Genomic DNA, 25178 nt, shown 5'->3' with positions numbered 1-25178 from the left:
AAATTTCTATTTTCAAATTTTTAATATTTATTTTCTATTTTATAAAATTTTAAACTTCAAACCCAAATCTCCACCGCTTAACTCTAAACCTTAAGGTTTGGATTAGTTAACCTTAGGAGTTCAAGTGTATATTTATCTTTTTAATGAAATATTTTGGTCATTTTGATTCTTAGAGTCTATATTTGTGATAAAAAAATTTTTAATGCTATCCTAGGGTATTTCCATCGCATGCGTCTTCGATGAATAAGAAGAGGGCAAACAAAAGATAGAAAGAAAGAAAATAAAAAAATAAAATAAAAATAACAATAGTTTACGTCTTGACACGTGGTATATAACCCCACTTAAAAATCGATGCCAAAAACACCTACTTAAGGATCGGTAATGACTGATTTATTTTCTGTTGAATTATTTAAATGGGCCATTTCCCTTAAAAACCCAGTAAGGACCCTGCGATAATGTTGGTCTTAGTGTTTAAAAGGAGGTTAGGATTTTGTTATATCCTGTTTCTTCATGAATCTTGTGATTATTATGTCAATTGTTGGAGGCAGATAATGAGAATAGTTTCTTGGTCTTTTCAGGTGGGATGATGATGTGGTATTCAAGAATCAGACTCGTGGCGAAAATGAAAGCCACCTAAGCGCTTCATCAATGATACAATAATAAGGAGTGACTTCCACAGATACATGAAGTGACTGAACATGAGTACTATCTGCGGCTACTTGTCTGTATGATGAATGATCTAATTAAGGCTTTTTATTCTGTCTGGGATTTATAATTATCTCTTGTGCCAGTACAGAAGCCAACCAACAACTGTTTTTATGCTTTATATCAAAAGCTCTAATGCACTTTGACATCAATGATATTTCTCAAATTCCTAACCAAGCTCTCCTTTTTTCATCACTGGCACCTTTGACACTTACCAAAATTGGAAATACCCTGACTGATTTGGTTCTGATCTCTGTACATATATTTTTTGTGCCACCATATCACAGTGTACTGCATACGTAGTACACGCTCACAGTAAGTTTCTAACTATTTAATGTTAGTACCATTTTATCTCAACATAATGTTGAAGAAAAGATTCGATTGAAGTGAATGAAAACATGGGGGGAGGGGCAATACAATAAACAAAAAGAATTAAACTAAAGCTTGAAACTGCAACAACACAGAGAGTAGTAGAGTTGTTGCCTGAGAAATCGAACTCTGGTCACGTAAGATTGTTGCTACCACATGATTCTTGCTTCTCCAACGAACAACAACCTCTCTTCACAGTCACATACTTCTCAAATCTCGGTTCTACCAAATCCACTTTCTTCACAGTAGATGTGAATCTAAACCGGTTCAAGTCAGAGCTGGTGGAGTTAAGATCCGCCACTGCTTCGACAATGGAGCAAGCTTTAGTAACACAAGACGGAAGACGACTAAACGGATCCTCCTCCTCCTCATCATCATCATCATTACTACTCTTCCCATGGAAATCCTTAATGTCTTTCAGCAACAGCGCGGTGTAACTGCTCTTGTCTTCTTCGCTTGATTGCAACAACAATGTCTCTGGACTGAGATCGAAGTCCCGTGATCTCCTCAGCGATCTGCTTCTGCTTATCACTTGTGGTCTCTTATCTTCGTTCTCTCTCTTTATCATCTTCTTCTTCTTGTCTCCTTTTGTCGCGTTCTGATCGATTACTCCCAGTGGCTTTCTCCGAGGAGGAGGCTGAACATTACTCATCGCAGCGGTTCTACAAGCTTCTCCGATGCTCCTCTTAACAGTGACTCGTTTACTCGAGGGGTCCGTGGCGGGAACTGTAACAAACTTAATGTTGCTCGAAATTACTAAATTGCCACTAGGGTTTATCGCCTCTGATCGTTTTGCGGGAGACCTGCTCACCCGTCTGCTTCCACCGGCGGCGCCGCCTCTTTCTCTTTCTCTGCTTGGAGTTCGTCTTCTCCTCTCGCGAGGCGAACCGTTCGCTCGCTCTACTCCTCCACGGTCACGATTCCTTTGAGGCGTCGTCTTCCTTCTCTCCTCCTCCCCTTCCACTTCTCCGCCGCCGCCGCCACGTGTCCTCTCGTTCTGGTCAAAATCGAAGCTTCTCTTTGAGCCAGAGTATCTTCTTGTTTTGGAGTTGCTCCGACTTAGCTTCCCGCATTGGATCAGTATCGCGTCAACTTCTTCTTTCGTACAGCTTGAGGTCCTCACGGATGACTTCTCCACCGCTACAGAAGCTGAAACATCCTTACTTGTAGCATTCTCTTCTTCTTTCTCTACCTTCTCGGATATAATTGGTTTGGCTTCTTCCACTGCTGGATAAGGACTCTCGATCGCCGGTTTAACCGGCAGCTCAATCACCGGTTTAGTGGGTTTATTAACATCGGGTTTGACTGGGTCTGGGGATTTAACATCACCACTGGAGAGAGGGATCGGAGAAGGTTTCTTGCTGAGACAACAACCCATTTGCTATAAAGATGAGTCTGAACCCCAGAGTGAGTGATTCAGAATCAAACTTGAATTTAATTTATTTTGATAGAAAAATGGAACAGTGAGAAGAGCAATTTTTTTGAAAATTTCCCAACGTAGAGGCGATGGAGCCGTTAGACATAGGAAAGAGAAAGCACTGCAGTCAATGTCGTATTACCTCTGACTCTTTTATTCCCTTTTTCAAATTAGAATGCTTTTCTTCATTTTTTTTAAAGAAGTTTTGATATTGTGGTTTCCAATTCCAACGGCTATTTACATACATGTTCTATGGGTTTTGTTGTTAGGTAATGAAAACAAACTAGGGTATTGAATGGAAACATAATTAACTGCTGCAGTATGTAGTTTGAGATTAAGTTTTGAAAAAGATTAAGTTTAAGGTTTATGTTTACGATTTAGAATTTAAATGTAAAAAGTATTATTGTTAGGGTTTGTATAGTGTTTGTGAGGTATATAGTTTGGGTAAAAAATTAGATTTAGAGTTTAAGTGTAATATTTGAGCTTAAAATTTTAAAATATAATATTTGGACATTGGATTTAGTATTAGTATATATATAATTTAAGATTGAGATTTAGAGTATAGAAAAAACTAATATAGCCAAAAAAATTATGTGGCAAAATTGTGACCGTTAATCCTAAACCTTAAATTTTGTGGCTAATACACTAGCCAATGAAATAGCGTGGCAAAAGCGTGACTAGATATATAGTCAATATTATTTTGTAGCTAAAAACCATGGTAAATGTAACCATATTTTATTACCTAACCATATTGTGGCTATTTGAACCACGATTGAGCTACGTTTTTTTTTCTGTAGTCGTGGCTATTTTTGAATTGTAGCTAGATTGTGGCTAAACCTTGGTTTTTTTTTTTTTGTTTTAGCCACGATTTTTCGGCGGCAACGACGTAACACCGACAGAAATTAACAATTACATGCTTTCAAGTTTCAATGGTGCCTTATGAGAAAGAATACTTTAGCTCTGATACTATTGCAAATGAGTCAACATCTGATGGAGATTGGACGTCAAACTATATCCAAGAGTATCTTAACTTTCTCAAATTCATCGGACTGCCAAACCACAAGTCATGTCGAGAGTTGGAGCACCTTAGATGATTTTAACGGAATATAAAACTGAAAACGGTCTATGAAGTGGAACAAGGTTAGTTGTTACACGACTTGGGAACAATATCATTAAAGGTTGAAATCATGACAGATATACATGTCGGAAACAAAGTTCTCATTCTGAAGATTCAATTGTCACCCAACGGAAACACCCATCCATTAATGTTATGCAGGCACTAATACCTTTACGGTTGTCCTATGCAACAACAGTCAATAAAATTCAAGGGAAAAGTCTTAAACAAGTTGCCCTCTATCTACCTCGAAGAGTATTCAGCCATAACCAAATATATGTAGCTCTATCAAGAGTGATCTCACGTGAAGGACTTAAAAATACGAAACAAATTAGCAGGCGGAGATAACAAGCTCGATCGGCATCAATAATATCGTTTATTTTGAAGTTTTTAAGAATCTCTAAAGTCAATAGGTTCATATAAATCCAAATAATCGGAATACATTTTTAATAACTTATTAAAACAGCTAATTTAACATTTCTTTTCAAAAGAGCATCCTACACCAAGGTTCATCATGAATCTTATTGAACCAAATACAGGATTCAAGTGTTACCAAACATTCTTCAGCCTACTGTGGAGAAAATATGGTCGTTAAACATGACAGGTCCATAGTTGAAAAGTCTGCTAAGGTATAATGCACTAGTGTATTTTTTGAAGAAATCATCTATAGGAAATGTTTCTGAATATTTTGGATAGTGATATTCCTAATCATTTAGCTATTAGATGTACAATGAGAAAAATATGTGGAGATATACTTTTAGCTTTGTTAAATAATAATATAATCTATATTTATACTTTACTTTTTTTTGAACCTTAATAACTGTATTTTAGAGTTTCCAATTTTTGTGGACTAAATATGTATATAACTCGGAATGGAATAAACGAATGGATGCACCTCCTGTCCATACTTGCCACGTTGCTGGTAGGTAACCACGACAAGCTCAATAACTCTGCAAAGGTTTTAAATTGTTTTAAATTCGAATTACGTATTAAACGGTTCATAATTTGACGAAAGCTGTCTCAAGAATGTCATTAAAATTTCGTTATATAGCAAAAAGGAATGAAAACTTTTCGAAGAGAACAAGAGAAAGCGAATAAAGCAGAAGCGTGAAAAATACTGCACAGAAAACGACACCCATGATGACCATGTATGTATATGCTGGTGGGGATTGTTGTCCACTACAGAAAAATATTAATATAACATTGTTAATTTAATAATGGGGTAATCGTTTGATAATAAATGTTCTAAATATGTTTATAATTTAAAAGTCAAAATACATAATAGTTGGCCAAATCTAAGTATATATAGAGATTTTCACATTGTGTCGAGTGTCGACAACACTAGTTGTCGACATAATTAAAAATATTAATTTGCAAGTATTTCTTTATTTTCAAGATTTGTCTTCAAAAAATGAAAACAAAAGCTGTATATGAATTAATAATACTACCAATCTCATTCACTCAACTATTTATCCGTAATTTAATTTGTTGACCAAATAAATGATTTGGTTTATTTTCAGATTTTGTTTTGAGAAAAATGACAACAAAAAAGTTCTATTATGACTTCGCCTTAAAGCATACTAGTCAATGATGCAAAGAAAATCATACTAGTCGATGATGCAATGATTATGATAATTTGATAACTAGTACCTCACAGTTTCACACCCTTCACCCCATACATAACCTTCCTCGTATATTTTACATTTAAATTGTTGTAAATAAAAAGATATAATCTAACCGGTCATCATTAAAATAGAAATAAAAATGAAAACAAAAAGAATGAATAGGAACAAAATGAAATGAATGAAAATGAATATTTATTTTTTTTTGTTCTATATCAATTTTGATAAGAAATATTTTTCTAACGAAAATTTTCTATAAATAGTATAATTTCCAAAGAATGGATAGGATTTGACTACGTACTCCACTCAATTCCCTATGTCACAATTTGGACCCAAATTCTTCCATTCACGAGAATCACTGTTCCCTAAAATAGATCCACATTTAAAAAAAAAAAATCTACAAATAAAATAATACGAAATCATTACTCTCCAAACATCTCTAAAACTCAGCATATCTATATATAATAGCAAACCAATTTTGTGTTAACAGCTGACGTCATCAATTTTTTATAGGAAAAAAAAAGTTTGATCCAATGGTCAACATTTTTCATATTTTATGATCTTATGGATATAAAACACTCTTTCTATAGATGATGATGTCATCAATTTTTTTGGCAACTCTTCTATCAACAGACATCTATTTTAAACAACACATCTTTTTAAGAGACACAATGGCAACTCTTCTTTCAACCGTCATCTATTTGAAACAACACATCTTTTTAAAAAACCCAAATCATACATTTTCATCTAAACAACACATCCTTTAACCAACATACATTTTCATAATTTATTTAAACATTCAACCCAATAGTCAGAATTATTTGTTTTTATCATCTAAAAGACATAAAACACTTTCGTTGAATTCACTATTGTCAGCCAAAAAATTATATTTGACAAAACTTTCTTTATTTATTTAATTAATGTGTCCTTTCACAAACATAATTTTTCCTAATTTTAAGTATTTTTTATATATCGAAGCAACACATCCCTTAACAAACATACGTTTTCATTATTATTTAAAACAATGCATCCCTTAGCAACATAAATTTTCCTAATTAAAATAATTTTTCAAAAAAATCTGAAGAGATACAATCCGACGGCCGTAATTGTTTGTTTAATTATCTAATGGTCCAAAATTATTTTGGTGTATTTCTTAAGTCGTATCGCAACTTTTTCTGAAGACTTTTCATCTGAAAAAACACACACCTTCTAGAGTTGTCCTTGATGTACCTTTTCATGATCTATATATTGAACTTTTTACAGCAAAAATCTATTAAAAATATACTTGGTTATTCATCTTCTATTTCATTTTCTGTATTTGTTTTTGATCTCTGTCAAGGTATGTCATCTTCTCCTTCCTTTTAAGTCACAGTCATTATTGAATAGTTGATCTGTTTACGGTGAGAGTTACCACTAGGTTTTGATGGTTTTTAAGAAGTAGAGATCAAAGCCTTACTACTTTTAAATAAATATCGTTAACGTATCACGAGTTTCGCATGGGGAAGTTTGTATTACAGAAAATCATTAGTATTTGTATAAGAAAATACACAAGACGACACTCATTATAAAGTCACTAAATATAGGGGTCAGACAGTGAGTGGAAATCAGGGATTTGAGAGATATTTCGACTGAATAATTAACGACGTAACTTGCGATTTATACATTTAATTTCCGTGTTGTATGAAAGAAATATCTGATTCATTTGTTTTTTCTTCAGAGCCTTTCATTCCATTTGTTTAAGATCAGTTAATACAAAACCACTATTGCATAAACTATCGCAAGCGACCTTTGTTGTTGTCGCCAGGACGTTAGGATTCTAAAATCAGATTGCAAGTCTCATTTTAAAAGGTAGAGTAACTCCAGTCTCAGATTTATTATTTTTTTATATGCAATTTCCATTGTAAAATAAATCAGATTGCAGGTCTCATTTTGATCTCCGTGTTGTCTCCTCCACGTCTCCATCATTTGGATCCATTTCGTTGGATTTTGATGGCACGGCTGCTTCTTCCGGTAGTTGTGTCCGGTGACGACAACAACGGTTGTTCTTCCTCAACCAAAAAAAAGCCAATAGATGAAGAGTAGATGGGAGAGAGCGATGGTGAAGTCTGTATTAGCATTAAACATAAACAAACGTTTTGGGTGAAATGAGATGACTGGAATGAAACAAAGGCTAATGGTTTCACGTGGGGCAATGGGTTTTTGGTTCCAAGAGGATTTGTATAACTCAATGATTTACAATGGTGAAAATACTCAGAAAATGTTTATTACTCATTAACCAACAAATTCACGCTTCGGGTTATTTAATCTTTGAATATTAATCAATTATAAAAATATTGCCAAAAAATAAAATTCAGTTATATAAAATACTATAAAAGTTTTGAGAATATTAATATTGTTGTAAAACTTTATTAGACATGCACGTGCTGCAATGTTTTACCAACAGGTGGACATAGAATGTCAAATGCAATAAAAGTAATATTTTTTATATATTAAATATATAATATACACTAATGGCGTCACTTTGACATTAGTATATTAATATCTTTAAAAAAAGGCATCACTTTGACATTAGTATTTTAGTATATTTATATATACACCAATGGCATCACTTTAATAAATCATTTATATACAACAATTGTTTGACCAAAGAAATCACACCAATTGCCACTTTGACATTAGTTAATATATTTTATCTAAAATCAAATTCGTATAATCTTATTTTTCATCTTCAATCTTTTTAATTTTTAACTATATTATATATATATATATATATATATATATATATATATATTAACAAAAATTTATATATTATCATTTTAAAACATTTAATATATAATCATTTCTAAAATAATATTTAAAAGTAATATTGATTATTAAACCTAATACTTTTGAAGCGTTGCGTCACTTTAGAATTAGTATTTTCAATATTTTTTATAATACGGTATTTAGAATATTATTTTTTATCTTTAGTTTTTTAAGTTATATCAATAAAAATAATTTTAATTTATTTTAAACATTTGATGTATAATCATTTTAAAATAATATTGAAAACTTAACATTTATTTTCCTCCCGCGATCTCGCGGGGGGGGTCCACATCCTAGTATTTGGAATAGAGTTTAGGAGGCTATAAATACCTCTTCATCCTCTCATTTGTAAAAAAAAAAAGAAGTTGAACAAGTAAAATATAAGAAAGTTTTCTTAAAGAAAGAGTGTTCTACTCAAAGTTCTCTAAATCTCTTTGAGAGTTCTTCCATATTATTCTTCATACTTGGAAGTTTTCTTGTTTCTTTCGGGTTCTCGGGTATTACGGTCTTGGGCTAGTGCTAAGCACTATCAAAGGTGGTTTCTTTACATGGTATCAGAGCCAAGCTAATCTTGTGCTCATCAAGATCGGTTTTTTAAAGAGAGCTCGGGTCTATTCCAAGTATGGAATCAACGGGTCGTGTTGTTGGATTGGGAATAGAAATCCTAAACCAATCTAACTACCGGTTATGGAAGTCATGCATGGAGTCATACCTGGTGAGTGAGGACTTATGGGATGTCGTCGTTGGTAACAACACAACACCACCAAGGGGAAATGCTGCAACCCCGGAAGCGACAAAGGAGTGGACACGGAAGAATGCCAAGGCGGAGTTTGCTTTGAAGAGGTCCATATCTTCAAGCATATTTGAGCATGTCTCAAGGTGTACTTCCGCTAGTATAAATAACAACACACACACACCTTGTTTGTACACCATAATAACACAAACAAAACACATGGCTAAACTCATTTTCTTCCTCGCCGTCCAAATTATCTTCCTCGCTGCCGTATCTTCCGCCGGAGACGACGGGGAAGACTTCGCCAGAACCATAGACCGTAAAATCCTCGGTCTTCACAAGAAAGAAAAACTAACACATTTCAAAGTGTATTGGCACGACATCTTAAGCGGTCCAAAGCCAAGCTCCATCAGAATCAAGCCACCGGTTACAAACTCTACCTCATACTTCGGAGGAGTCACTATGTTCGACAACGCTTTGACGACAACAGTTCAAATAAACTCCACGTTGTTGGGCCAGGCTCAAGGGTTTTACGCCGGAGCGGCTCAGAAAGAGTTTAGTTTTTTAGTGGGGATGAATTTTGCTTTTAAGACTGGAAAATACAACGGAAGCACGATCACGATTCTTGGTCGGAACCCCGTGTTGTCGAAGGTTAGAGAAATGCCTATAGTCGGAGGAAGTGGGCTTTTCCGGTTTGCTAGAGGCTATGTTGAGGCTCGTACAAAACTGCTTAACCTAAAGAACGGTGATGCTAGGCCTGGGCAAAATAACCGGAACCGAAGAAGCGAACCGGAACCGAACCGAAATACCTGAAACCGGAACCGGACCAATACCTTCAAATACCCGAACGGTTCCTATATTTTTATATCTGAAATAACCGAACCGAACCGGAACCGAACCGAGAACCGAACGGGTACCCGAATATATAAAAATATTAATTTTATATATATATATATATAACATCACTAAATATATATTTTTAATTTAAAATTCTATTAAAAGTATCTGAAAATAGTTGAGGATAACTAAATTATTATAAAGTATCCAAACTACCCGAAAGTATCCGAAACTATCCGGATAGTTTTATCCAAAATATCCAAAGTAATCCGAAATCTCCAAATTTTTTATCTAAATCATCCTAATTATTTGATATTTTACCCTAAATAACCGATATTTTATCCAAATGATCCGAACTATCTGAACTATCCGAACCCGAACCGGATCCAAATGAGAACCGAATTTTTTCCGGATATTTTCCGGTTCCTACATTTACTATCCGAACCGAACCGAACCCGAAACTATTCGAACCGAACCGAACCGAAAATAGGTCAAGTACTAAATGGATCATCTAGCCCTTATTCGAACTACCCAAAACCCGAAATACCCGAACCGAACCGAACCGATACCCGAAATGCCCAGGCCTAGGTGATGCTATTGTTGAGTACAGTTGTTATGTTTTGCATTATTGATGTTAATGATGTTTGTGTACTAATTCTCATTTTTTTGCATGTGGTGTCCGTGTGTGTGGTGGATTTGTGTTGGAGTAGGTTCGCTTATTTCAACTTAAATGATGTAATAATATTTATTCATATGCAAGGAGCTTTTTTCTATTTGCAAAAGAATCTCCACGATTATTTTGGAAAGAAAATGATGATATATTTCAGTTTTAAATTTCATTTTAAATATGTTGTTTATGGTTTCGGACCGACAACCTGATGTGGCCAGCAAAGAGATCCAATGAAGGACACATAATGATTTGGCATAATAAGTAAAACAATAATTTACACCAAAAAAAAAGTAAAACAATAATTTATACTACTGATATATAATCATTTTGAGGAAACAAAAGGAAAGAGCAACTCTATTGCTAGTATTAAAAATAGTATGATATAAAAAATGAATTAGAGAATGAAGAAATATTCAACTAAAACTACACTAAAATCTATAAAACACCATATCACTTGTTTATTTCCAGTTGATTTAATTCTTTAAAGTTTTCAAATTTAAATTAGTTATATTTTTTTTAAGTGGTTAAATTTAATAGTATAAATAAGTTATATTTTATTATTTTAAAGTATTTAAATATAATATCACGATAATTTTAATATTACAAATTAATTATGCTTAGTTCTTTTAAAATGTTTACAATATTGTTTCAAATTTCAATGTAAATTTTACTGAATTTATGTTATATAATTGTTTATATTCTGCTATTTGTTTTTCTATTAACTGGAATATAGTCAATTTAATAGTTAATGATCTTTTTGTTTAGAAATTATACAAAATTAAATATTTTATTATATTAATATGTGCACATAAATCCAAAACGTCAAGTTTGTTCCGTACACGTGGAAGGAAATATTGATAAACGCTGTCATGTTTGTGAGCTTTTTAAGCGTTCTGACGTAATATATCCTTTAGCTTCCAACTCTCTCGTTCAATCAGCGGTTCTCATTTGGTAGCTTTAGTCTCCAAGAAGTAGAAGCTTCCCCCTCTCCTCTCATAAGATCATTTGGTGTCTATTTCCATGAACAATTCTTTGCAACTTCAGAATTATTTGACTTAGCCGCAGAAACAAAAACAGAAATGAAAATCTGCTTTTCACAATGGTGGTGGACTAAGATCAGACATTTGCATGAAAACTACAATCTTGCCAAATAAAATGACACTGATACACACTCAATTGTTGATAACCATGAATTGTATATTAGGCAAAAAAGATAGCTCGAGACTTGAAGCAGAGTTTTGAGGATAAACCTGTCCAAAATTCAGGATCTTTCGGATTCAATAAGAGATTAAAAAAAAAAAGAAACAATACATCCCAGAGTTTTGTTCTCATGTCTTTAGCTTTGTGAGTTAATTTGAAGAGCGTCTTACCTTGACTGAATTGTGGAAGAAATCTGTGTTTCTATCTCCTCTAGTAAGCCATTTATCTCTGCTTTTTTGCCACCAGAACATCTCCTCTTCTTTGTATGCCCTAATCAACTCCTTCTTTAGATTATTGACCATGAAGCGACATTGGTACGGTTTCGATTCGAACCACTCCAGCCGTTGTTGTAAGAGGTTGATTTTATCTTTTGCATTAAAGATGCGCTTCTTCTTCCAGCCACAGAGAACTTTCCTGCAGTTTGTGATCTTGGAGGATAAAGACCCATCTCCCCGAGCACAAGACCAGGCACCCTCCACTTCCTTTTTGACTTCCATACTGAGCATCAGCCTTTTATCAAAGCGGAACTGCCCTCTGAATCTATCTTGCATTGCACGGAACTTGACCCACACTGGCCTGTGATCTGATCCCCTTTTGTCCATGAAAGTTTGATTCGAAGACGGAAATAATTTGAACCATTCCTTATTTCCAAAACAGCGGTCCAAACAGCATTGAACCCAGTGATTGCCTCTCTTGCCACTCCATGTGAAGCGATCTCCTTTCGCATCCAGTTCCTCCATCCCACAGATCTTGAGCATGGAAGTGAAAGATAAGAAAGACTCCACCGGTCTCGAGGGGCCTCCCGATTTTTCATCATTATTTTGAATTTCATTAAAGTCTCCCACTAGACACCACGGTTCCTTCCTCAGCACTCCAATGCGATTCAATCTTTCCCAAATCACATCTTTCCCTACCGCCGAAGGCTCCCCATAGATGCAAGAGAGAAAAAAGGAGAAATCTCCATAATTTACAAGACAGTCGATAACATTTCTGTCTGAAAATTTAATATCTAGAGAAACCGATTTCTTCCACAAAATTGCCAATCCACCACTGAGGCCTCTTGGACTTACAATATGGTATCGATCATAACCCAACCAAACTTTTAAATCTTCCACAACATTCCGACAGTTTTTCGTTTCCATAAGAAATAAAATTTCCGGAAAATGGTATTGACGCATCTCCCGGAGTCTCTGAATCGTCAAACCTTGAGGCCGCCCCAAGCCTTGACAATTCCAGCTCAAAATACTCATTAAAGCTTGGGCGATCCCTCATTTGGGATCACCTTAATGCAAGGTGCCTTGCTGATTGACCTACTCCTCTCCCCTTCACCTTCCCACTTCTTTTTCTTGCATCCCACCTCTTGTTTTCCTTCTCTCCTGTGACCTTCCAGTATCTCTCCCCTTTCTTTCTCTGTGAACTTCCTTTGCATTCTTCTAGCTTTGGGGGGTCTTTTCCTCTGGTAAGAGCGCTTTTTGACAAACCCGGCAGAACCAGAGTCATAGAATCCAGCACTGAAGCCCGTAGGTTCATCAGAACGCGAAGAGAAATACCCACCATCACTCTCTTCTTTGTCACGCAACAGCAAGACTTCATTGTCTCTTTTGAGGATCAGAGAAGAGTGGGCTTTGATCGAGGCTGCCATCAGTTTCTCAGCTGGTTCTCTCCTTGCACCGGACTGCTCTGTTTCTGATTTCTTGGAGTAGTCGAAGACTAGCCCTTTTCCTTTGTTGAGTTCTTTGGTCACTTGAGGTGGAGCCTCCAGCTGTAGACACAGCTTTTGAGCCACTGGATCTTTTTCAGCAAGACTGACAGATTGTTTGATTTTATACTCCTTTATCTCTCTGTTTTCCCCAGTGTCAGCAAGCAGATATCTTCGCAACTCTTCAAGAACCTCTTTTGAAATTTTAGGTCTGCCATTCATTGGGTTGATACCGACTTGGTAATCAGCAAGCACACCTTTGAGTGGATCACCTTCTTTGAAAAAGGGTTGCAGCGGGGTAGACTGGGGGGAGACTTTACTTCTCCTTTCGGCCGCTTCTTCTTGTCTTTTCCTGACTACTAAGGGACAGTAGTCCTTCTCATGATTCAGTCTGAAGCATTCAAAGCATCTTTTCTGCACATTCTCATAGTTGTAGTGGATAACAAAAGATTTGCCTTTGTAAGTGAGAGCTTTAGACATCCTTAGAGGGTTAGCCACGTTGAATTTCACCAGCACCCTGATGTAGTTCTGCGTGACCGGCTTGGAGGGGTCGAAAGCTACTAGTTCAACCTTTCCCACAAAGTCACCTAGCTTTCCTATCGCCTCCACCGTGTAAAAAGTCTCCGGAATGTTACTTATTCTGACCCAGAGCGGGATGTACTGCAGATAATCTTCCGGTGGGTTTTCCATCCATCGCTCTAAGACTATGACCCACTCGTAATGTGTCTGAACTCCCTTGTCCAGAACATCTTGAAGGTCGTGTTCGGAGTTGAAGATGAACTGGAACTTCTCTTGAGACAGGGCTATACCTCTGACTTTACCTTCTTTTTGCCATTTTCTGGGCATTTGGATAATGAGATTAGACATCCTTTGTCGCTCTGGGTTTAAGAGCCTTCCCATCAGGCTGAGTTTATTTTCTTCAGCAGAGGTGAAATCTGGTAGATCTGGCATCTCAAACGGGGTATCTTCTTCATCTAACGACAAAGCCATTAAGGCTCTGTCCATGGCTAACGACATGGCTTAAATGGGCACAGGAACTTCGAAATAAATTTTTCCACCACCAAAACCTTCTTACTCTCTAAGAACAGAGATAAAAAACACCTTTTCTTTTGTTAAAAGCAAGCGGAAGCACTCGAAAACCAATGAAAGTGGTTAAGAAATCTTTAATCAAACGTGTTTAGACTTTTAAATCTCACTTATCGATGCACTCACCCTTTAGTTTACTGGATACAACTCATACCCACTTGGGGTTCCTAGAGAGAAAAAGACTTCTCAACAACTTCTCCTTTTACAATTTACTGATATATTAATATTTGTTTTATCACAAGGAACTTTTTTCTCGTTACTAAAAGAATCTCTGAGAGGAGTTTTTGAAGAAAACAGAAATGATGATCTAAGAGACCCATATGATTAAGATCAGACATTTGCATGAAAACTACCATCTTGCCAGCAAAATGACACTGATACACTCAACTGTTGATAACCGTGAACTGTATATTACGCCAAAAGGATAACTCGAAACTTGAAGAACTTAAGCATATAGTTTTGAGGATGAACAAGAGTCTTAAAAAAAGAAACGATACATCCCAGACTTTTGTTCTCATGTTTTTTACATTCCTGGTGAAACTTGTTTTAAGATGAAAGACTGTCATAAAGGCATATGAAATACCTGCAGATTCATAATACAAAATGTTATAAAGACATTGAGCTAAGGAAACAAGTGAACAACAACAAGTCCATATCAAATAAAGCGTTCCATTGTAATAGTGACGCTGATACCATAAACCAGTTACCAATTACTGTGAGTATGCCAAAGTATTATCAACTCGGAACCAGATGGTAATCATGAGACTAAAGCTGCTACTAAATGTAAACCATATATTTTGAAGTATTTTTCACTGGAGATTCTTCCTTTTGTTTCTCTGTTTTAACTGCATCTTGATTGACGAGGTATTCTCGAAGGAAACCCACTCTCCAACCTCATTTAGAGCATGACATGATCCTTAAGTGAGATCCTTAATGATTATTTAATAGTTTAAATGTATTTAAGTGGTGTTAAGAACTTTAGTTAACAAACTCCCATTTTTAGCGATCCAATGGGAGTTTCTTAATTAGAGGTTCTTAAAAAAAAAATTAAATTTTTTTTAAATAAAATTTATTTATTAAATAAAAGGGCAATTCTCATAATAGACAATTTTCAAGTTTTGGTCACAAAAAATAGATCACAAAAAAAATGACCAAAATGTTTCATTTAATTGGTAAAATGACACTAATATCCTAGATATATAAAAATAAAAAAAATAAAAAATAAAAAAATAAGAAAATGACCAAAATGTTTCAAATTTGAACTTTTTTATAATTTTTTTTTGAATTTTTTTTTACGATTTTTTTTTTCAAATTTTCTTTTTGTAATTCGAAAATACTTTTTGAAACTATTTTTAAAATTTCTATTTTCAAATTTTTAATATTTATTTTCTATTTTATAAAATTTTAAACTTCAAACCCAAATCTCCACCGCTTAACTCTAAACCTTAAGGTTTGGATTAGTTAACCTTAGGAGTTCAAGTGTATATTTATCTTTTTAATGAAATATTTTGGTCATTTTGATTCTTAGAGTCTATATTTGTGATAAAAAATTTTTAATGCTATCCTAGGGTATTTCCATCGCATGCGTCTTCGATGAATAAGAAGAGGGCAAACAAAAGATAGAAAGAAAGAAAATAAAAAAATAAAATAAAAATAACAATAGTTTACGTCTTGACACGTGGTATATAACCCCACTTAAAAATCGATGCCAAAAACACCTACTTAAGGATCGGTAATGACTGATTTATTTTCTGTTGAATTATTTAAATGGGCCATTTCCCTTAAAAACCCAGTAAGGACCCTGCGATAATGTTGGTCTTAGTGTTTAAAAGGAGGTTAGGATTTTGTTATATCCTGTTTCTTCATGAATCTTGTGATTATTATGTCAATTGTTGGAGGCAGATAATGAGAATAGTTTCTTGGTCTTTTCAGGTGGGATGATGATGTGGTATTCAAGAATCAGACTCGTGGCGAAAATGAAAGCCACCTAAGCGCTTCATCAATGATACAATAATAAGGAGTGACTTCCACAGATACATGAAGTGACTGAACATGAGTACTATCTGCGGCTACTTGTCTGTATGATGAATGATCTAATTAAGGCTTTTTATTCTGTCTGGGATTTATAATTATCTCTTGTGCCAGTACAGAAGCCAACCAACAACTGTTTTTATGCTTTATATCAAAAGCTCTAATGCACTTTGACATCAATGATATTTCTCAAATTCCTAACCAAGCTCTCCTTTTTTCATCACTGGCACCTTTGACACTTACCAAAATTGGAAATACCCTGACTGATTTGGTTCTGATCTCTGTACATATATTTTTTGTGCCACCATATCACAGTGTACTGCATACGTAGTACACGCTCACAGTAAGTTTCTAACTATTTAATGTTAGTACCATTTTATCTCAACATAATGTTGAAGAAAAGATTCGATTGAAGTGAATGAAAACATGGGGGGAGGGGCAATACAATAAACAAAAAGAATTAAACTAAAGCTTGAAACTGCAACAACACAGAGAGTAGTAGAGTTGTTGCCTGAGAAATCGAACTCTGGTCACGTAAGATTGTTGCTACCACATGATTCTTGCTTCTCCAACGAACAACAACCTCTCTTCACAGTCACATACTTCTCAAATCTCGGTTCTACCAAATCCACTTTCTTCACAGTAGATGTGAATCTAAACCGGTTCAAGTCAGAGCTGGTGGAGTTAAGATCCGCCACTGCTTCGACAATGGAGCAAGCTTTAGTAACACAAGACGGAAGACGACTAAACGGATCCTCCTCCTCCTCATCATCATCATCATTACTACTCTTCCCATGGAAATCCTTAATGTCTTTCAGCAACAGCGCGGTGTAACTGCTCTTGTCTTCTTCGCTTGATTGCAACAACAATGTCTCTGGACTGAGATCGAAGTCCCGTGATCTCCTCAGCGATCTGCTTCTGCTTATCACTTGTGGTCTCTTATCTTCGTTCTCTCTCTTTATCATCTTCTTCTTCTTGTCTCCTTTTGTCGCGTTCTGATCGATTACTCCCAGTGGCTTTCTCCGAGGAGGAGGCTGAACATTACTCATCGCAGCGGTTCTACAAGCTTCTCCGATGCTCCTCTTAACAGTGACTCGTTTACTCGAGGGGTCCGTGGCGGGAACTGTAACAAACTTAATGTTGCTCGAAATTACTAAATTGCCACTAGGGTTTATCGCCTCTGATCGTTTTGCGGGAGACCTGCTCACCCGTCTGCTTCCACCGGCGGCGCCGCCTCTTTCTCTTTCTCTGCTTGGAGTTCGTCTTCTCCTCTCGCGAGGCGAACCGTTCGCTCGCTCTACTCCTCCACGGTCACGATTCCTTTGAGGCGTCGTCTTCCTTCTCTCCTCCTCCCCTTCCACTTCTCCGCCGCCGCCGCCACGTGTCCTCTCGTTCTGGTCAAAATCGAAGCTTCTCTTTGAGCCAGAGTATCTTCTTGTTTTGGAGTTGCTCCGACTTAGCTTCCCGCATTGGATCAGTATCGCGTCAACTTCTTCTTTCGTACAGCTTGAGGTCCTCACGGATGACTTCTCCACCGCTACAGAAGCTGAAACATCCTTACTTGTAGCATTCTCTTCTTCTTTCTCTACCTTCTCGGATATAATTGGTTTGGCTTCTTCCACTGCTGGATAAGGACTCTCGATCGCCGGTTTAACCGGCAGCTCAATCACCGGTTTAGTGGGTTTATTAACATCGGGTTTGACTGGGTCTGGGGATTTAACATCACCACTGGAGAGAGGGATCGGAGAAGGTTTCTTGCTGAGACAACAACCCATTTGCTATAAAGATGAGTCTGAACCCCAGAGTGAGTGATTCAGAATCAAACTTGAATTTAATTTATTTTGATAGAAAAATGGAACAGTGAGAAGAGCAATTTTTTTGAAAATTTCCCAACGTAGAGGCGATGGAGCCGTTAGACATAGGAAAGAGAAAGCACTGCAGTCAATGTCGTATTACCTCTGACTCTTTTATTCCCTTTTTCAAATTAGAATGCTTTTCTTCATTTTTTTTAAAGAAGTTTTGATATTGTGGTTTCCAATTCCAACGGCTATTTACATACATGTTCTATGGGTTTTGTTGTTAGGTAATGAAAACAAACTAGGGTATTGAATGGAAACATAATTAACTGCTGCAGTATGTAGTTTGAGATTAAGTTTTGAAAAAGATTAAGTTTAAGGTTTATGTTTACGATTTAGAATTTAAATGTAAAAAGTATTATTGTTAGGGTTTGTATAGTGTTTGTGAGGTATATAGTTTGGGTAAAAAATTAGATTTAGAGTTTAAGTGTAATATTTGAGCTTAAAATTTTAAAATATAATATTTGGACATTGGATTTAGTATTAGTATATATATAATTTAAGATTGAGATTTAGAGTATAGAAAAAACTAATATAGCCAAAAAAATTATGTGGCAAAATTGTGACCGTTAATCCTAAACCTTAAATTTTGTGGCTAATACACTAGCCAATGAAATAGCGTGGCAAAAGCGTGACTAGATATATAGTCAATATTATTTTGTAGCTAAAAACCATGGTAAATGTAACCATATTTTATTACCTAACCATATTGTGGCTATTTGAACCACGATTGAGCTACGTTTTTTTTTTCTGTAGTCGTGGCTATTTTTGAATTGTAGCTAGATTGTGGCTAAACCTTGGTTTTTTTTTTTTTGTTTTAGCCACGATTTTTCGGCGGCAACGACGTAACACCGACAGAAATTAACAATTACATGCTTTCAAGTTTCAATGGTGCCTTATGAGAAAGAATACTTTAGCTCTGATACTATTGCAAATGAGTCAACATCTGATGGAGATTGGACGTCAAACTATATCCAAGAGTATCTTAACTTTCTCAAATTCATCGGACTGCCAAACCACAAGTCATGTCGAGAGTTGGAGCACCTTAGATGATTTTAACGGAATATAAAACTGAAAACGGTCTATGAAGTGGAACAAGGTTAGTTGTTACACGACTTGGGAACAATATCATTAAAGGTTGAAATCATGACAGATATACATGTCGGAAACAAAGTTCTCATTCTGAAGATTCAATTGTCACCCAACGGAAACACCCATCCATTAATGTTATGCAGGCACTAATACCTTTACGGTTGTCCTATGCAACAACAGTCAATAAAATTCAAGGGAAAAGTCTTAAACAAGTTGCCCTCTATCTACCTCGAAGAGTATTCAGCCATAACCAAATATATGTAGCTCTATCAAGAGTGATCTCACGTGAAGGACTTAAAAATACGAAACAAATTAGCAGGCGGAGATAACAAGCTCGATCGGCATCAATAATATCGTTTATTTTGAAGTTTTTAAGAATCTCTAAAGTCAATAGGTTCATATAAATCCAAATAATCGGAATACATTTTTAATAACTTATTAAAACAGCTAATTTAACATTTCTTTTCAAAAGAGCATCCTACACCAAGGTTCATCATGAATCTTATTGAACCAAATACAGGATCCAAGTGTTACCAAACATTCTTCAGCCTACTGTGGAGAAAATATGGTCGTTAAACATGACAGGTCCATAGTTGAAAAGTCTGCTAAGGTATAATGCACTAGTGTATTTTTTGAAGAAATCATCTATAGGAAATGTTTCTGAATATTTTGGATAGTGATATTCCTAATCATTTAGCTATTAGATGTACAATGAGAAAAATATGTGGAGATATACTTTTAGCTTTGTTAAATAATAATATAATCTATATTTATACTTTACTTTTTTTTGAACCTTAATAACTGAGAATTTATGAGAATTAAGAAAGATAAGAGAAATTAAATGAAGAACATAGAAAATAATGAGAGACTTTCTTGAAAGATAATGAGGAAGGAGGAATTGAATTGCTTGATTGTTTCATGTATCAAGAGTACCTATATATACATCAAATGGGGAGCCAAAACAAAGAGGCTCTCATGCACTAAGTGAGGCTCCCTTGCACTAAGTGAGGCTCCCTTGCACTAAGGAGAGGCTCTCATACACTAACCAAATAAAGAAATGATAGTGCATGATATGTGGGCATAATACTCCACTCACCAAGCAACCTCATTTTACATTTACAACAATTTACATTCATAAGTTTACTTATCTTTGCTTTATGATCAACACTCCCCCTCAAGCTTGACACAGGTAGGTATCAAGCTTGGAAACCATGAAGCATTCCCTCATTAAAACCTTTAGCTTGGAAAAACCACATGGGATAAAAACCAAGCTAAGGAAAAAGAGTAAAACACTTCATGGCTAAGGATCAGTGTGATGGGAGATCCACGAGTCCCAACTTAGAATGTATGAATTCACAAACCTTAGTGGTTGCAGCCTTGGTAAAGATGTCAGCCAGCTGATCTTCACTTCTTGTGTAACAAGGGAAGATGATTTTCTGTTCCACAGCTTGCCTCACCTTGTGACAATCTACTTCAATGTGTTTAGTCCTCTCATGAAAGACTGAGTTGCTAGCGATGTGTATGGCAGCTTGATTATCACAATGCATAGTGATTGGTGTTGTAGTCTCAATCCCCAAGTCTTTAAGCAGCCCCTTGATCCATATCAGTTCACTTGTGAGTTTTCTCATAGCTCTATATTCTGCTTCAGCACTTGAGCATGACACTACTTTCTGCTTCTTGCTCTTCCAAGTCACAAGGTTGCCACCAATAAATGTGCAATATCCAGTGGTTGATCTTCTATCAACTCTATCTCCTGCCCAATCAGCATCACAATATCCCACTATTTCAGTACTCTTGTTGCATCCCATCCAAACTCCTTGGCCTGGTGCCTCTCTTAGGTACCTTAATATCCTTTCCACCATGTTCCAATGGTGAATTTTTGGCGCCTGCATCTGCTGGCTTACTTGGTTCACAGCAAAGCAAATATCAGGTCTTGTAATTGTGAGGTAGATGAGCTTTCCCACCATTCTTCTGTACTGCTTCTCATCTCCAAAGGGCTTATTTTCAAACTCCCCCTGTCGCAACACTTTGTAACCATCTTCCAGTGGGGTCTTTGCTTTCTTTTCTCCAAGATCACCTGCCTCACTCAACAAATCAAGTGTGTACTTTCTTTGAGATAGGAATAACCCCTCTTTAGATCGGCATATCTCAATCCCTAAAAAGTACTTTAGCTCACCCAAATCTTTAATATCAAAAGAGGATTTAAGAAAAGCTTTAGTTAAGATGATACCTTCCTTATCACTTCCGGTAATGATAATGTCATCCACATAGATCAATATGACTACAATCCCACGCTGAGATGTGAGGGTGAATAGAGTGTGATCAGCTTCAGACTTGATGAATCCTCTTCCATTAAGAGTTGTACTCAGCTTGTGGTACCATGCTCTTGGTGATTGCTTTAACCCATATATTGCTTTCTTTAGCCTCAGCACATTCCCTGGTTTGACAAGGTTTTCAAGCCCTGGTGGTGGTCTCATGTAGACTTCATCCTCCAATTCTCCTTGAAGAAAGGCATTCTTCACATCCATCTGCCATAAGTCCCACTCTAGGTTGACAGCCAATGAGAGAATGATCCTTATGGTGTGAAGCTTGGCTACTGGTGCAAAAGTATCCAAATAATCCTCTCCATACACCTGAGTATATCCCCTTGCTACTAGCCTTGTCTTCTTTCTTTCTGGTTTTCCATTTGCTAAGTACTTGATAGTGTGTATCATGCGGCTTGTCACTGCTCTCTTGCCTTTGGGGAGTTCAGTTTCATACCAAGTGTCATTTCTGATCATGGCATTGACCTCATCTTCGACGGATGCTCTCCATTCATCATCTACCATTGCTTCTTCATAAGACCTTGGAATGTACTCTTGATCTATGTTGGCGATGAAAGCTTGATGCTCTGTGGGATAGTGAGCAAGAGAACATACTGCTTGTATAGGATGAGCTACTGCTTGGCTGTTGAAGTAAAATTTTTTTTTGATCCAGTTTGAGGCAGGCTTTCTCTCCCTTGTACTTCTCCTAAGTGGCTGGACTTCTTCAGTAACATGCTGCTCATGTTCATCTCCACCTGAATGTACCTCAGTGACCTCAGTGTGCGGCTCCTCCACTGTCTCTTCTTGTTGTCTCTCATCCTGATCATGATCCTGACCAGTATGTGTATCATCTTGTCTCCCCCATCAGGATCAGGATGGGATTGTCTCCAGTGTGATCAACCACTTCAATCACAGTCCTTGGAACCTGTGTATCCTCTTGATCAGTTCCAGTCTCTGATGGTTGAGCCATATTGATGCCAAGACTCTCCATTATACGCCTCAGATTGTTTGCCCTATCAGAGATGATTGAGAGATGTCCTTGAGCTTATCCCAACTTTCTCTTCATAATATCCCCTTGATTCCACAAACTTTACATCTCTCGAGACCAATACCCTTCTCATGTCTGGGTCATAGCACTTGTAGCCTTTTTGGGTTGAAGAGTAACCAAGGAACACAGCCTTAGTACTTCTAGCCTCAAGCTTATTTCTTTGCTCCATTGGCTGCAAAACATAACACAAGCAACCAAACACACGAAAGTGATCAATAGATGGTTTTCTATTGTTTAGTACCTCATATGGCGTGAGATCATCTAGCACCCTTGTTGGTGTTCTGTTGATGAGGTAGCATGCTGTCATGACCGCATCACTCCAGAACTGCTTAGGTACATTAGTCTGGAACATCATAGATCTTGCCACTTCCATGAGGTGTCTGTTCTTCCTCTCTCGCTACACCATTTTGTTGTGGTGTGTATGGACAACTGGTTTGGTGTATGATCCCATTCTTGGCTAGGTAATTTTTGAAAGAGTTGCTTGTATACTCCCCCCCATTATCTGACCTGAATACTTTGATCTTAACATTAAATTGGTTAGTTATGTGGTTCTGGAAATTAATAAAGCATCTAGCACTCTATCTTTAGTTTGAATCATAGTTAGCCAAGTATATTTTGATTTTTGATCAATAAAAGTGACAAAATATCTATGATTCTCCCTAGATATGCATGGTGCAGTCCAAACATCAGAGTGTATAAGATCAAAGCAGTTTTCATAGATAGTAGATGACTTAGGAAACACAGTCTTGCAATGTTTGCCTAGGATACATGCTTCACAGTCATCATTTTTAAAGGAAATATCAGGAAGCAGCAGGTTTAGTGCACGAGAATGGGGATGACCTAGCCTAGCATGCCATAAAACACTTTTATCTAAAGCAGGAATTGAACTGAAAGCTGAAGATAAATTTGAAACAGTCTTGGTGTCTTCAAGTAGGTACAAGTCATCCTTTGTAACACCTTTTCCAATCAACTTAAGAGTCTCAATATCCTGAAAACAACCTCATTAGGACTGAAAATCACATTACAATTTAAATCAGTGGTAGCTCTTTTGACAGATAATAAATTTGATGCAAAAGATGGCATGTAAAATGCTTTTGTATCTTTTTCAAATAGCTTAAGAGTTCCTACACCTTTAATTGGTATTTTGTCTCCATTTGCAATCATTACATTACCTAATACGGGTTCTACATTACTAATCAACCTAGCATCACTAATCATGTGGTGAGAGGCTCCTGAGTCTATGACTAAAGTTTAATACCACTAGATGAATGAGATGCATGTAGAGAAGTAACCAGAACTCTAGGCGGTTTATATGATGCACTAAGGGAAATACCAAGTGTGTTACCAGACTCTTTTAGAGCTTTGATGAGAGCCTCTAGGTCTGACTTCTTGATAGATTCATCTTGTGTAGTTCTCACAGCTGAGCAGCCGCTGAAAGACATTGTCTTTCCTTCACTAGCACCATTAGTGCGCTTAGGAGTAGATGGCTCTCCTACTTCACCAGAGAAGTTTGCCCTTGCATCTGCATATGGAGTCCGAAATTTCTGAGGTTTAAGGTGTGGATGGAGGATCCAACATTTGTCTTTGCCATGACCCTTCTTCTTACAGTGATCACACACCCAAATCTTCTTATCTTCTGGTTTGTAGTACCCCTTGTTAGCTACGCCTTCTGGTTTGGTCTCTACCCCTTCAGCTTGATTTACCATGATGAGCTCTCCCTTTCTCCCAAAGAGCCCAACTGATCCTTGCTCCTTTTGGATCTGAGAGCACACTTCATCTAGAGATGGGAGCTCCTGTCCTCTTAGGATGTGTTTGATCAAGTCATTATACCCAGGGTTGAGAGTGAAGAGAAGCGCAAAGACCTTATCTTGCTCTCTTCTCTGGTTCAGTACTTCAGGATCCAAAGTACTTGGCCTCAACATCTCTAGTTCAGCCCACAAAGACCTAAACTTTCCAAAGTGTTTATCAAACTCAGTATCCTCTTGACACAAGTTGTTGATAGCCCTCTTGACTTCAAACACTCTACTGATGTTGGAGACATTTCCAAACACCTTTTGAAGTGTATCCCACAGATCTTTAGAAGTTTCACAGTAGGAGTAAGCTTCCAAGATTGCGGGTTCAAGACTGTTGTGGATGATAGATAACACCATGAGATCTTCTTGAACTCTTTTCTTATCACCAGCTTCAGCCACCACTATCTCCTTACCATCCTCTCTTATAGTCTTCTTCTTAAGGCCTCTGCCTTCTTCAACAATTTCCCAGAGACCTCTGCCTCCAAGAGCTGTCTTAGTTAGCCTTGCCCAAAGTAAGTAGTTAGCTCCCTTGAGAGTAACTGGAATCACAACCATCTTTGAATTTCCTCCAGAATCCATTAAGAACAGTTCGCACAATGAGAAGAACAATTTTTTTTTTTTTTTTTAAGGTAAATAGAAACAGAATGAAAGATTGAAAGATTGCGGAAGACTTAGGTTCAAGAGCTTGTTGCTCTGATACCATGAGAATTTATGAGAATTAAGAAAGATAAGAGAAATTAAATAAAAAAAAAATGAAGACTTTCTTGAAAATAATGAGAGACTTTCTTGAAAGATAAA

General features: G+C 36.5%; 4 protein-coding genes and 1 long non-coding RNA gene across 5 annotated transcripts; 2 read left to right on the top strand and 3 right to left on the bottom strand.

The window, feature by feature from the left end:
- Positions 1–1067: 1067 nt before the first annotated feature.
- LOC106434755 (uncharacterized protein At1g65710) lies at positions 1068–2661 on the bottom strand. Its single transcript, XM_013875611.3, has one exon. The coding sequence runs from the start codon at positions 2450–2452 to the stop codon at positions 1208–1210; it is 1245 nt and encodes a 414-aa protein (XP_013731065.2). The 5' UTR covers positions 2453–2661; the 3' UTR covers positions 1068–1207.
- A 3102-nt stretch (positions 2662–5763) lies between these two features.
- Positions 5764–7526, top strand: LOC125596234. Its single transcript, XR_007330968.1, has 3 exons — positions 5764–6566; positions 6945–7075; positions 7149–7526. It is a non-coding gene; the product is annotated as an uncharacterized LOC125596234 (long non-coding RNA).
- Positions 7527–8834: 1308 nt separating this feature from the next.
- LOC125596233 (dirigent protein 20-like) lies at positions 8835–10428 on the top strand. Its single transcript, XM_048771437.1, has 2 exons — positions 8835–9510; positions 10191–10428. The coding sequence occupies exons 1-2, from the start codon at positions 8985–8987 to the stop codon at positions 10232–10234; spliced, it is 570 nt and encodes a 189-aa protein (XP_048627394.1). The 5' UTR covers positions 8835–8984; the 3' UTR covers positions 10235–10428.
- Positions 10429–12721: 2293 nt separating this feature from the next.
- Positions 12722–14188, bottom strand: LOC125596229. The gene has a single exon (XM_048771433.1). It carries the CDS (start codon positions 14186–14188, stop codon positions 12722–12724), a length of 1467 nt encoding a protein of 488 aa, XP_048627390.1.
- A 2490-nt stretch (positions 14189–16678) lies between these two features.
- LOC125596232 (uncharacterized protein At1g65710-like) lies at positions 16679–18272 on the bottom strand. Its single transcript, XM_048771436.1, has one exon. The coding sequence runs from the start codon at positions 18061–18063 to the stop codon at positions 16819–16821; it is 1245 nt and encodes a 414-aa protein (XP_048627393.1). The 5' UTR covers positions 18064–18272; the 3' UTR covers positions 16679–16818.
- Between the last annotated feature and the right edge of the window lie 6906 nt (positions 18273–25178).

The sequence above is a fragment of the Brassica napus genome, unplaced genomic scaffold (genome assembly GCF_020379485.1).
Source record: "Brassica napus cultivar Da-Ae unplaced genomic scaffold, Da-Ae ScsIHWf_1157;HRSCAF=1645, whole genome shotgun sequence".
In the NCBI taxonomy this organism is placed as follows: domain Eukaryota; kingdom Viridiplantae; phylum Streptophyta; class Magnoliopsida; order Brassicales; family Brassicaceae; genus Brassica; species Brassica napus.
Note: the sequence above shows the minus strand (reverse complement) of the source record. Positions and strands in the feature narration are given on the sequence as shown.

Excerpts from the sequence above, each read along its gene's own strand:
- LOC125596232 (XM_048771436.1), bottom strand. The coding sequence starts at position 18,063 with ATGGGTTGTTGTCTCAGCAAGAAACCTTCTCCGATCCCTCTCTCCAGT.
- LOC125596229 (XM_048771433.1), bottom strand. The coding sequence starts at position 14,188 with ATGTCGTTAGCCATGGACAGAGCCTTAATGGCTTTGTCGTTAGATGAA.
- LOC125596233 (XM_048771437.1), top strand. The coding sequence starts at position 8,985 with ATGGCTAAACTCATTTTCTTCCTCGCCGTCCAAATTATCTTCCTCGCT. Across the intron at positions 9,511-10,190 it reads ACTGCTTAACCTAAAGAACG|GTGATGCTATTGTTGAGTAC; the intron begins GTGATGCTAGGC and ends GCCCAGGCCTAG.
- LOC106434755 (XM_013875611.3), bottom strand. The coding sequence starts at position 2,452 with ATGGGTTGTTGTCTCAGCAAGAAACCTTCTCCGATCCCTCTCTCCAGT.